Source organism: Gorilla gorilla, chromosome 13, assembly GCF_029281585.2.
Source record: "Gorilla gorilla gorilla isolate KB3781 chromosome 13, NHGRI_mGorGor1-v2.1_pri, whole genome shotgun sequence".
Taxonomy (NCBI): domain Eukaryota; kingdom Metazoa; phylum Chordata; class Mammalia; order Primates; family Hominidae; genus Gorilla; species Gorilla gorilla.
This window is the reverse complement of record NC_073237.2, coordinates 63,927,486-63,939,692: the sequence shown is the minus strand read 5'-3', so window position 1 is coordinate 63,939,692 and position 12,207 is coordinate 63,927,486. Positions and strand designations below refer to the sequence as shown.

General features: G+C 44.5%; 1 protein-coding gene across 26 annotated transcripts in view; it reads left to right on the top strand.

Moving 5' to 3' along the window:
- Nucleotides 1–12,207, top strand: part of KANK1 (KN motif and ankyrin repeat domains 1) — a 242,537-nt gene that overhangs the window by 200,912 nt on the left and 29,418 nt on the right. For 20 of the 26 annotated variants that reach the window (XM_055350730.2, XM_031014270.3, XM_055350714.2 and 17 more), the window contains one exon: nt 6,289–8,949. In XM_055350730.2, the coding sequence (XP_055206705.1) occupies nt 6,289–8,949 (2,661 nt within the window). Of the gene's footprint in view, nt 1–3,313; nt 3,527–6,288; nt 8,950–12,207 lie in introns of those variants that run through there. The other 6 variants (XM_063696441.1, XM_031014274.3, XM_063696440.1 and 3 more) reach the window with 6 other exon arrangements.

Genomic DNA, 12,207 nt, shown 5'->3' with positions numbered 1-12,207 from the left:
GTCACCCAGGCTGGAATGCAGTGGCGTGATCTTGACACACTGCAACCTCCACCTCTCTGGTTCAAGCAATTCCCCTGCCTCAGCCTCCTGAATAGCTGGGATTACAGGTGCACACCACCATGCCCAGCTAAATTTTTTGCATTTTTAGTAGAGACCTGGTTTCACCATGTTGGACAGACTGGTCTTGAACTCCTGACCTCAGGCAATCTGCCCACCTCGGCCTCCCAAAGTGCTGGGATTACAGGCGTGAGCCACTGTGCCCGGCCAAAACTGTTGTTTTTATACTTCCTCTTGATCCTGAATTAATAATTTAAGTGTTATTGTAACGCTTTTCCAGTTAATAATTTAGCATCTTTCTCCTTTTTAAGATCTAGTCTTAATTTTTGAGAGGGAAAGGGGGAAGAACTGTAGTACCTGTTAGAATTCAGTGTAACTCCAAGTAAACAAGACCCAAAACAAACGATAGCTAAAACAAAATAGACCTTTATATCTTTTTCACTTAAAAGTATAGAGGTAGGCTTTTCAGAAATGTTATAGTAGCTCTGATCCACAAAGTCCTTTGAGGCCCAAGTTCCTTCTAGTACATCATTCCTCCACCCCTAGATATGAACTCATGTTTCAAAGTTACTCTAGTGTTCTAGTCATCACATCTGCATTCCAGGCAGCAGGATGGAGGAAGGCACAAAGAAGAACATAGGTGAAAGGATTATTTCTGTGTTTTTTAATGGCGGTTCCTGGGGTATACTACATGACACTTTTGCTTACAGACTTTTATTTGCCCCTATTAGTGTGGAAGGAGGGGATAATGCATACTAAAGAACATCAAGCTGTCTTTGCCATGGCCACCCCCATTCATTCACCTCCCAAGTGAACTTTCTCATTTTATTGCAGTCAATTCCATTTGCCTTCCAAACAGTGACTTCTTGTAATATATTTTAAGACAAATGCCCAGGCCAGGTATAGTGGCTTATACCTATAATCCCAGCATGTTGAGAGGATGAGGTGGGAGGATTGCTTGAGGCCAGGAGTTCAAGACCAGCCTGAGCAAAATAGCAAGACCTCATCTCTATTAAAAATAATTTTAAAAAATTAAAATTAGCCAGGTGTGGTGCTACATACCTATAGTTCCCAGCTACTCAGGAAGCTGAGGCGGGAGGATCACTTGAGTCCAGGAGATAGAGACTATAGTGAGCCACGATCGCACCACCGCACTCCAGCCTGGGCAACAGAGTCGGACCCTGTCTCAAAAAAAAAAAAAAAGAAAAAAGAGCAATACCCACGTGTTGTAAAAATTATAAAATATAAAGAATAAAAATCATCTATAATTCCACAACCTAAAGATAACAACTGATACAGTATCATGGAAGAAATGTCCTTAACACTAATATTTAACTAACAACTTCTGTCTTCAGAGCATCAAGATGTTTTTCAAAGTTTATTATTTTATACTGTTGGCCAGGCACGGTGGCTCAACAGCTGTAATCCCAGCACTTTGGGAGGCCGAGGCAGGCAGATTACCTGAGGTCAGGAGTTTGAGACCAGCCTGGCCAACATAGTGAAACCCCATCTCTACTAAAAATACAAAAATTAGCTGGGCGTGGTGGCACACGCCTGGAATCCCAGCTCCTCGCGAGGCTGAGGCAGGAGAATCCCTTGAACCAGGGAAGTGGAGGTTGCAGTGAGCCAAGATGGCGCCACTGCACTCTAGCAAGTTTATTATGTTATACTATATATTCAGTTATTTATTCCTTCAGTAAACATTGTCAAACATCTCCTTTCTTCCCAGCATGTTGATAATTGGTGTGTGGTTGGGAGAGGAAGCAATGAAAAAAAAAATGTATTTTTTTTGTCGGGGGGTGGGGGCGGAGATGAAGTTTTGCTCTTGTTGCCCAGGCTGGAGTGCAATGTGTGTGATCTTGGCTTACTGCAACCTTCACCTCCCAGGTTCAAGCGATTCTCCTGCCTCAGCCTCCCAAGTAGCTGGGATTACAGGTGCCCGCCATTATGCTTGGGTAATTTTTTATATTTTTAGTAGAGATGGGGTTTCACCATGTTGGCCAGGTTGGTCTCGAGCTCCTGACCTTCAAGTGATCCACCCTCCTCGGTCTCCCAAAGTGCTGGGATTACAGGTGTGAGCCAGCGTGCTCTCCAAAAAAAATTTTTTTTAATTAAATTTTTTGCTCTCTGGGTGCTTGTAGTCTGGTACAAAAGCCAAAAAAGTGTTTTGGTCTTGTTAAAGTTGGGAAGTAAATCAGGGACTCATAAGTGCCTAATTTATGTTGATGTATGTAAACATACACTAGAAAACAGGGTATTAAAAAAATAATGACACCGGGTAGTTTTATTGTAGAATAATTTTTACCATGGACAATTGTTTGTGAAAATGACACCTTGAAAACACATCTTACTTTTTTACTTGCTGGAGAATGAAACTTGAATTACAAGTCCTTTGGGTAGCCTGGTTTGAGCAGTATTAGGAAATAAGCAAGCCTAACTTAGTTAAATTCTAACCTCTTCTGATTCCCAGAAGTCCAAAGTTCATTTGGGGGTAATACAACGTGATACATGCTTTTTGTGATTTCTACAAGGTGAACTAAAGAAATAACTAAAGATGGACCAGTTAGGTTTTGGGAAAAACTGTGATAAGTTTTGTTGTGTTTTAAATACTGATGTTGAGTCAGTTCATCTTTCCTACTGAAAATCCTTAAGTGGGAAAAGTAGCTATGTTAAGAAATACATAGAAAAAGTAGGAGTTACACCAAAATATTAACGCTTGCCACTTGATGGTAAGATCTGAGTGCCCTTTTTTTTACGTTCTTTAAATTATCTGTATGTGGCTTTTTTTTTTTTTAATGTTTTACAAGCATGTACTACTTTTGTATCTGGAAAAGGTTTGTTTTTCTTTCATTGTTTAAGAAGAAGCTTTCATCAGTGGCAAAGGCTCAGTTGAAATTAATGATAAAGGATAACTACTTGCCACGTGTCATAAGCCCAGGGCTGAGAAGAGTCAGGCAGTGCTCTGAAACCAGTGAGTGCTGCCGGGATCCTGAGAACCCACAGAGAACAGTGGGGCTGATTGTGCCTCTGCACCTCCTCAGGTGACCGAGGGCTGAGCAGGAGGACACAGACTCTTTCATGAAGAAGTGACTAGTATAGGAAAAACAGAGCCTCTCTGTAGAGATGCTTAAAGTGCTAGCTTTATTTAAAAATCAACTGGCAAAACGGGAGTGAAGAACACACATTTTCAGAAGATACCGGTTTCCTGTTGTTTTCATTAAGAAAACAGGGAATGCGGAACAGCTGAGTGTGGTGGGGGTGGTGTCACTGCAGCCGGAGGGAGACTTCATTGGTGAAAACTCAGCCTATGGCATTTGTGCGTGGCCGGCCAAGTTTACAAGAATGTTGAAACTTTTCCTTATGGGGTGAGGATCGAGGACGTCTGAGGCTGGGTCCGGGTGAGCTGGGAGCGAGCTGGTGTGCGGTGCAGCGCGGGCTGGCAGGGAGCGCAGCGGGCGCCACCTGGTAGGTGAGCTGCGAGTGGCGTGGGGCGGTCACCGCTGGCCGAATTCCAGGGGGGCCTGGGCGAGGGTGGCCGGCCGGGAAGGCTGTGCACTGCTTGGCCACTTTACTCCACCTCAGCGACCCCACAGGTCTACAGGAGTCCAGCTTAGACTCGCCGGCTCAGACACACATCCCGGAAGGGCCAGATCAGCCTGCCTGACACCCAAGCTGCAGTTTCTCTTTGTTTATGGAATTTCAGACAGTACTGGAAACAGGTCTGGCTGCATATTTTGAGTGATCACCTTCTCCATGTGGAGATGAAAGTTAAAAGGGAAAGAGAGAAGGACAGCTATGTTCTATTAACAGGAGCACAAGTTTCCAGGCACAGCACTCCCGACCAGCCCTCCCATTCTTAGGCTAGAGCATGACTGCTGCTGGGCACTTCTTTCACATAGGATTCACTTCCCACACGTGTTAGAATCGAACAGCTAGAGAAATTTAATATTGTTTTAAATTGGGACGTAAGAAATATATGTCCTTTTTAGTCCTCTGCTTGGCAATCTTATTTTTGTACTTTTCTTTCCAACATTTGGGAAGAAAGCGGGCAGATGGAAGCAGAAGTGTTCTTCATAGCATTCACACTGTCGGGTGTAAATGTTCAGCAGTGCTGGGGGTTGGGAGGGCAGACAGCAACCAGGTTTGCTGGAAGTTAACTTCAAACTGGACAGCAGTCAAGTGGGTTTGTATACTCAGGAGAGGGCAAGGAGACTGGTGGCTTACATTTTCACTCATTGCTTTTGAGTTCTTTCCATAGCTCTAAAAATGCACAGCTTATTAGCGTGGCTCTGGGAAAACAACACATGACTTGATCCTACAATTTAAAAAAATAAAAATGACCTTGCTTTTAAGTTTGAAATGCATAGCCCAGGTCAGCGACAAGGTCTGCGCTTTGAAAGGTTCTTGTGTTTCCTCTTTTAAATGTCTGGTTTAGCCTTAAGTAGTATTTACTGAGTGCCACATGATCCAGTGGTTGGAGTATGTAGGTTTTGCCCTTATCTTCATTCTTTGCATCTGTTTGAACTCATGACAATACAAAACAAGGTGTTCCTGGGATAGGGAATGTTTTGTCCAAAAGAAGTCAACACGGAGAAAACTTTTCCTATAGTTAAGACAGGGTTTGGTTTTGTTTTTAAATGAGGAGAGAAACTGAGAAGTGGAAAACACAAAATAAAGTTGAAGTCTTTCCTCTGTGTGCTTCTACTCATGCTGCCAGGGTTAATCACTAAATATCCCGTACCCCAGGTTTCTCAGCCAGGGAGGTGCCAAGGCAAATTGTAAGCCCATGGAGGTAGTCAGGAGCTGAGTGCCCTTGACCTCCACTTAGAAAGGCAGCCCAGTCTGCAAAAGACAGCAGCAGGGACATCTCATCCCAGGCCTCCTGGTTATGCTGCTGACTTTGTCTGTCTGCTACTGACTTTTAGTTTTTTTGTGTGCCTCAGATAACACTTTGAAAAACAGGAATCTTAATGTCTGCTGTCTATATTCCAAGAGACTGTAGATGACCAATGAAATTATCTACTGGACAATGCTTTCATGTCTTTTTTTTTTTTTTTTTTTTTTTTTTTTTGAGACGGAGTTTTTGCTCTATTGCCCAGGCTAGAATGCAGTGGTGTGACCTCGCCTCACTGCAACCTCCACCTCCTGGATTCAAGCAATTCTCCTGCCTCAGCCTCCCAAGTAACTGGGATTACAGGTGCCTGCCACCATGCCCAGCCAATTTTTTATTTTTAGTGGAGACGAGGTTTTACCACGTGTTGGCCAGGCTGGTCTCAAACTCTTGACCTCAGGTGATCCACCCGCCTTGGCCTCCCAAAGTGCTAGGATTACAGGAGTGAGCACCATGCCCAGCCTTTCATGTCTTTTATAATGAATTCTTTTAAAAATATTTAGTAAGGACTTACTATGTGCTTGTCTCGTTAATCATTATCTCTGAGTACTGATGGACATAAAGATGGAAAAAGATGGAAATAGTAGACATTTTAGACTACAAAAGTGGGGAAAGAGGGGAGTGAGGGTTGAAAAATTACCTATTGAGTACGGTGTTCACTATTTGGGTGATGTGTACACTAGAAGCTCAAAGCTCATCATTACACAATATATCCTTGTAACAAGCCTGCACATGTACTCCCTGAATCTAAGATACAGTTTTAAAAAATAATACAATCATTATCTCATTACATTGTTTTTAAGCCTGTGAGTTAAATATTTGCATCTCCATTTTTACTCAGGGAGAAACTGAAGTTAAGAGAGGTTTATTAACTTGCTTACCCAAGCCGGGCGCAGTGGCTCACGCCTGTAATCCCAGCACTTTGGAAGGCCAGGGTGGGTGGATCACCTAAGGTCAGGAGTTTGAGACCAGCCTGGCCAACATGGTGAAACCCTGTCTCTACTAAAATTGTAAAAATTAGCCAGGCGTGGTGGTGCACCGCTGTAATCCCAGCAACTCAGGAGGCTGAGGTAGGAGAATTGCTTGATCCCAGGAGACGGAGGCTGCAGTGAACCGAGATCACGCCATTGCAGCTCCAGCCTGGGTGACAGAATGACCTGTCTCAAAAAAAAAAAAAAAAAAAAACTTGCTTACCCAGCTGTTGTAGATCCAGGTTTAAAACATAGGTGTGTCAACTCTTAAAATCATACCAGCTTGCTATACTGCAACAAACACAAATATTAGTTTTTACCATTAGGTGTATTGCATGTCGTTATAATATTCTTTTCTCCCTCTTCTAGGAAAAGCAGGTGATATTCTCAATGGAGACCAGGACAAGGAACAGAAAGACCCTTACTTTGTGGAGACCCCCTATGGTTATCAGCTAGACTTAGATTTCCTCAAATATGTGGATGACATACAGAAGGGAAATACCATCAAAAGACTGAACATCCAGAAGAGGCGGAAGCCATCCGTGCCATGCCCAGAACCCAGGACCACATCTGGTCAGCAAGGTATATGGACTTCCACTGAATCCCTCTCATCCTCCAACAGTGATGACAACAAGCAGTGCCCCAACTTCCTCATAGCCAGAAGTCAAGTTACATCAACTCCAATCTCAAAGCCACCTCCCCCTCTGGAGACCTCACTCCCTTTTCTTACCATCCCAGAAAATCGACAGCTGCCACCTCCCTCACCACAACTCCCAAAGCATAACCTTCATGTCACCAAGACACTGATGGAGACCCGGAGAAGACTGGAACAGGAGAGAGCCACCATGCAGATGACACCGGGTGAGTTCAGAAGGCCCAGGCTGGCCAGTTTTGGAGGCATGGGCTCCACAAGCTCCCTCCCTTCTTTTGTGGGTTCTGGAAACCACAATCCTGCCATGCACCAGCTTCAGAATGGATACCAAGGTAATGGGGATTATGGTAGCTATGCCCCAGCTGCTCCCACCACTTCCTCCATGGGGAGCTCCATCCGCCACAGCCCCCTGAGCTCAGGGATCTCCACCCCAGTGACCAACGTGAGCCCCATGCACCTGCAGCACATCCGCGAGCAGATGGCCATTGCTCTGAAACGCCTGAAGGAGCTGGAGGAGCAGGTGCGAACCATCCCTGTGCTCCAGGTAAAGATCTCTGTCTTGCAAGAAGAGAAAAGGCAGTTGGTCTCACAGCTGAAAAACCAAAGGGCTGCATCCCAGAACAATGTCTGTGGTGTGAGGAAGCGGTCCTACAGTGCGGGGAACGCCTCCCAGCTGGAACAGCTCTCCCGGGCCCGAAGAAGTGGCGGGGAATTATACATTGACTATGAGGAGGAAGAAATGGAGACCGTAGAACAGAGCACGCAGAGGATAAAGGAGTTCCGGCAGCTTACAGCAGACATGCAAGCCCTGGAGCAGAAGATCCAGGACAGCAGCTGTGAGGCCTCCTCAGAGCTCAGGGAGAATGGAGAGTGCCGGTCTGTGGCTGTGGGTGCCGAGGAGAACATGAACGACATCGTCGTGTACCACAGAGGCTCCAGGTCCTGTAAGGATGCAGCTGTAGGGACACTTGTTGAGATGAGAAATTGTGGGGTCAGCGTGACAGAGGCCATGCTTGGAGTGATGACTGAAGCTGACAAAGAAATTGAGCTGCAACAGCAGACCATAGAAGCCTTGAAGGAAAAGATCTATCGCCTAGAAGTACAGCTTAGAGAAACCACCCATGACCGGGAGATGACTAAACTAAAACAAGAGCTGCAGGCTGCTGGATCGAGGAAAAAGGTTGACAAAGCCACGATGGCCCAGCCGCTTGTTTTCAGTAAGGTGGTGGAGGCAGTGGTGCTGACCAGAGACCAAATGGTCGGCAGTCACATGGACCTGGTGGACACGTGTGTTGGGACCTCCATGGAAACAAACAGTGTAGGCATCTCCTGCCAGCCCGAATGTAAGAATAAAGTCGTAGGGCCTGAGCTGCCTATGAATTGGTGGATTGTTAAGGAGAGGGTGGAAATGCATGACCGATGTGCTGGGAGGTCTGTGGAAATGTGTGACAAGAGTGTGAGTGTGGAAGTCAGCGTCTGCGAAACAGGCAGCAACACAGAGGAGTCTGTGAACGACCTCACGCTCCTCAAGACAAACTTGAATCTCAAAGAAGTGCGGTCTATCGGTTGTGGAGATTGTTCTGTTGACGTGACCGTCTGCTCTCCAAAGGAGTGCGCCTCCCGGGGCGTGAACACTGAGGCTGTTAGCCAGGTGGAAGCTGCCGTCATGGCAGTGCCTCGTACTGCAGACCAGGACACTAGCACGGATTTGGAACAGGTGCACCAGTTCACCAACACCGAGACGGCCACCCTCATAGACTCCTGCACCAACACTTGTCTAAGCACTTTGGACAAGCAGACCAGCACCCAGACTGTGGAGACGCGGACAGTAGCTGTAGGAGAAGGCCGTGTCAAGGACATCAACTCCTCCACCAAGACGCGGTCCATTGGTGTTGGAACGTTGCTTTCTGGCCATTCTGGGTTTGACAGGCCATCAGCTGTGAAGACCAAAGAGTCAGGTGTGGGGCAGATAAATATTAACGACAACTATCTGGTTGGTCTCAAAATGAGGACCATAGCTTGTGGGCCACCACAGTTGACTGTGGGGCTGACAGCCAGCAGAAGGAGCGTGGGGGTTGGGGATGACCCTGTAGGGGAGTCTCTGGAGAACCCCCAGCCTCAAGCTCCACCTGGAATGATGACCGGCCTGGATCACTACATTGAGCGCATCCAGAAGCTGCTGGCAGAACAGCAGACACTGCTGGCTGAGAACTATAGTGAACTGGCAGAAGCTTTCGGGGAGCCTCACTCACAGATTGGCTCCCTCAACTCTCAGCTCATCAGCACCCTGTCATCTATCAACTCTGTCATGAAATCTGCAAGCACTGAAGAGCTGAGGAACCCTGACTTCCAGAAAACCAGTCTGGGTAAAATCACAGGTAGGTGGTACCCTGAGGACCTGGGAATGAGGAAGGATGGGGGAAAATGTCTTTCCAGAAGCTAAGGATTATTTTTTAACTGCTGGAACCATTTTTGGAGGAGAAATGGAGAAAGTTTTAGAGTGGTAATCTGTAGAATGAAAACTAAGAATCAAAATCTATAAGCACCTCTGCTGATTCTTATTATCTGGTAGCCTCACTGGCCTCTGGCTGAGGACTAACGCTGGAAGAAAAGTAAACTGGTGTTGGCTGGCCTAGAAGTTGTCTTCTGGGGCTGCTAGTTTGGTAAGATGCTTTATTCTTTGTCTTTCAGTTATTTACTTGCTCATTATTTATAGAACTGCCTTTAAAAAATCCTACCCTGTTTGTACCCACTATTACCAGTATATTAGCAATTGAAATACTGGTATAAAATGTTTTCAGTTAAAATGTTTATGAGAGGAGAGACTCCATTAATTCATTCTTTAATTCAGCAAATAATTATTGAATTTGAGTCAGGTGCAATGGTACACATCTGTAGTCCCAGCTACTCTAGAGGCTGAGGTGGGAGGATTGCTAGAGCCCAGAAATTTGAGGCCAGCCTGGGCAACATAGTAAGACCTCCATCTCTAAAAAAATATGAAGTAAAAATTATTATTACTTGGATTCCTACTCTGTCTCAAGCTATAGGCTGTGAAGATAGTGTGAACAAAACAGAACAGAGCCCCTGTCCCTGCGGTGCTTACATTCTAGGTGGGGTGCAGGATATAGACAGTAGACCTATAATATGTCAGGAGGTGATAAATACTGTGAAGAAATTAACTCCGGTTATGGGAACAGCGAGTGGTAGTGGTCAGGGTGAGGGCTGTTTGAGATGAGGTGGTCAAACTTGGAGAGAAGGGAGTCTTTTCCCACTCTTTTTTTTTTTTTTTTTTTGAGACAGAGTCGCTCTGTTACCCAGGCTGGAGGGTGGTGGTGCCATCTCGGCTCACTGCAACCTCTGCCTCCCAGGTACAAGCGATTCTCGTGTCTCAACCTCCTGAGTAGCTGGGACTACAGGTGCCCACCACTATGCCCAGCCACTTTTTTGTATTTTAGTAGAGATAGGGTTTCACCATGTTGGTCAGGCTGATCTCGAACTCCTGACCTCAGGTGATCCACCCACCTCGGCCTCCCAAAGTGCTGGGATTACAGACATGAGCCACCACACCTGGCCCGATAGGCGCTTACATTTTTGTCTGTCTTATTCTTTCTCGCATTCATTGGGATTCCTGCTCACTCTTCCTTCTTGAAATTGAAGCTAATAATCAGAAAGCCACCGTGGATGATTTTATGGCTTACAGTAATTTCCTGTGAGCCTTACCAACCTGATTTTGCTTGTGACCATGTGCACTGCCTCTCACAGTGTATAACATCATCCTCAGCTTAGGACCACACTGCCTGGCTTCCGTTTCTGGCTCTCCAATTCTCATGAATCAGCGTGACCTGGGAAAGAGTGTGCATTAGATTAATTTTACATGAAAATGTGTAATACAGACTTAAGCCATCCACAGAAATTCCAGTCTTTCTATTAATGTCTGATGGGGCAATGATTAAAATAGACTGAAATATATTATTTTTATATCTTCCTAGGTTTCCACTTTCAAACCTGAATTATTGTTTTCAGTATCTGTGCTATAGGACAGTTAGTTTGTTGTGGAAGAAAAAAATGAATATGACAGCTCATGTGTAGGGTTTTGCCTTTTAGAATCCAAAGAGTCTAATAAACATACAGGGAAGTCATTTTAGAATAAACAGGATTAAAATGATCTGTGGACTCAAACAGAGTCTGCAAGAACTCATGCCATGTCTGCTTTGACATCCTTTTAAAAATCATGATGTCAGATGAAGTCAAAATAAAATTCTTAAATACCTCCAGACACAGATGGCACAGTGGATCATCCATTATAAAAGCATTTTGTTCCCAGCCTTCCTCCCTCCTCCCCAAACTGGGGTTTCTATTTCACATTCTTGCCAAAAATATTCAGCTGTAACACTGAAGTAATTTGCTGACCCCCCTGAGCACGGACACCAGGGAGCAAGTTTGGTCTGGCTGTGTGACAGTGTTTTTTGGTCTATTTCCAGTCACACTGACACGCCACACATCACTGGTTAGATCCAACCCTGCTAACAAACACCTAATTAATCAGCTAAAATACAGAAGACCTACAGCACTTGTGAACAAAACAGTAAATATTTTTAACAGCACTTACTTAGTCACAATGGCAGCCCCTCTCAGAGCACACAACAAATTTTAAGTGTTTCTGTAATGCACATCATATTTGTGTTTTCACCATTTTGTTTAACGTTCTAATGAGGAATTAATTAGGTTAGGAAATGAACGCAGAGTATTCCATTTTTGTTATCTGGCATTTGTCATGTGGACTGAAAATTAAAGCAACTTGATATAGTAAAGTGGAGATGCTCAACACTTAGAAGCTTTGAGAATCCAGGTGGCTCAGGGTGCACTGTGCATTCCTGTGCACACCATACCATAGAGAATGGCACTCACCACAGTCTAGAATGTATTTCTGAACCAAAAGATATACTGGAGTATAGAAGGGTATTCATCTTAATGTTTGTTTTCCCCAAATAAAACAGTAGGGAATTTGGGTCTGACACCTACCAAAAAGAGCATATAAATGATCACTTATATGAACCTAACACAGTATTCTAATTTAAGGAAGTTGTTCAGTTTGGGCTCTGAAGCCAGACAGTGTGGGTTCACATTTTTTCTCTGTCAGTAGAACAGATTGTCTTTGTTCCTTCACAGGGTTGTAATGAAGATTCAGTGAGTCAATAGGAGTAAAGCACAGAGTATAAATGCTCAATGAAAGTTGGCTGATGTTGTTGTTATGGTTAGAGTATTTCCAGAAATAGAAATGTAGATCTAGAACAAATGATGCCACACAGAAATTGTACAAGTGGTCTTTTGTTTTCAACCTAAATTTTTATCTTCATTATTCTGGGTGATGCCCCTACCCAATTATTATACCTCTCCAACTAACCATTGTATCAATATAAAGAAGTAAATAGATAACAATGGGAAACACAAAATTGATAAATGTTCAGTCCAGAGTCATTCAGAATCCGTGTCAAAGCTCAAAACGAAGTATATTAGTGGCCAATCCATAGAATTCTGTTCATTTCTCCTAGAGTTGAAGATTTGATGATGGTGTCACTTTTCAGTATGCAAAGAAGTGTTATTTTTAGCAGCATCGTAATGCTTAACACTATATT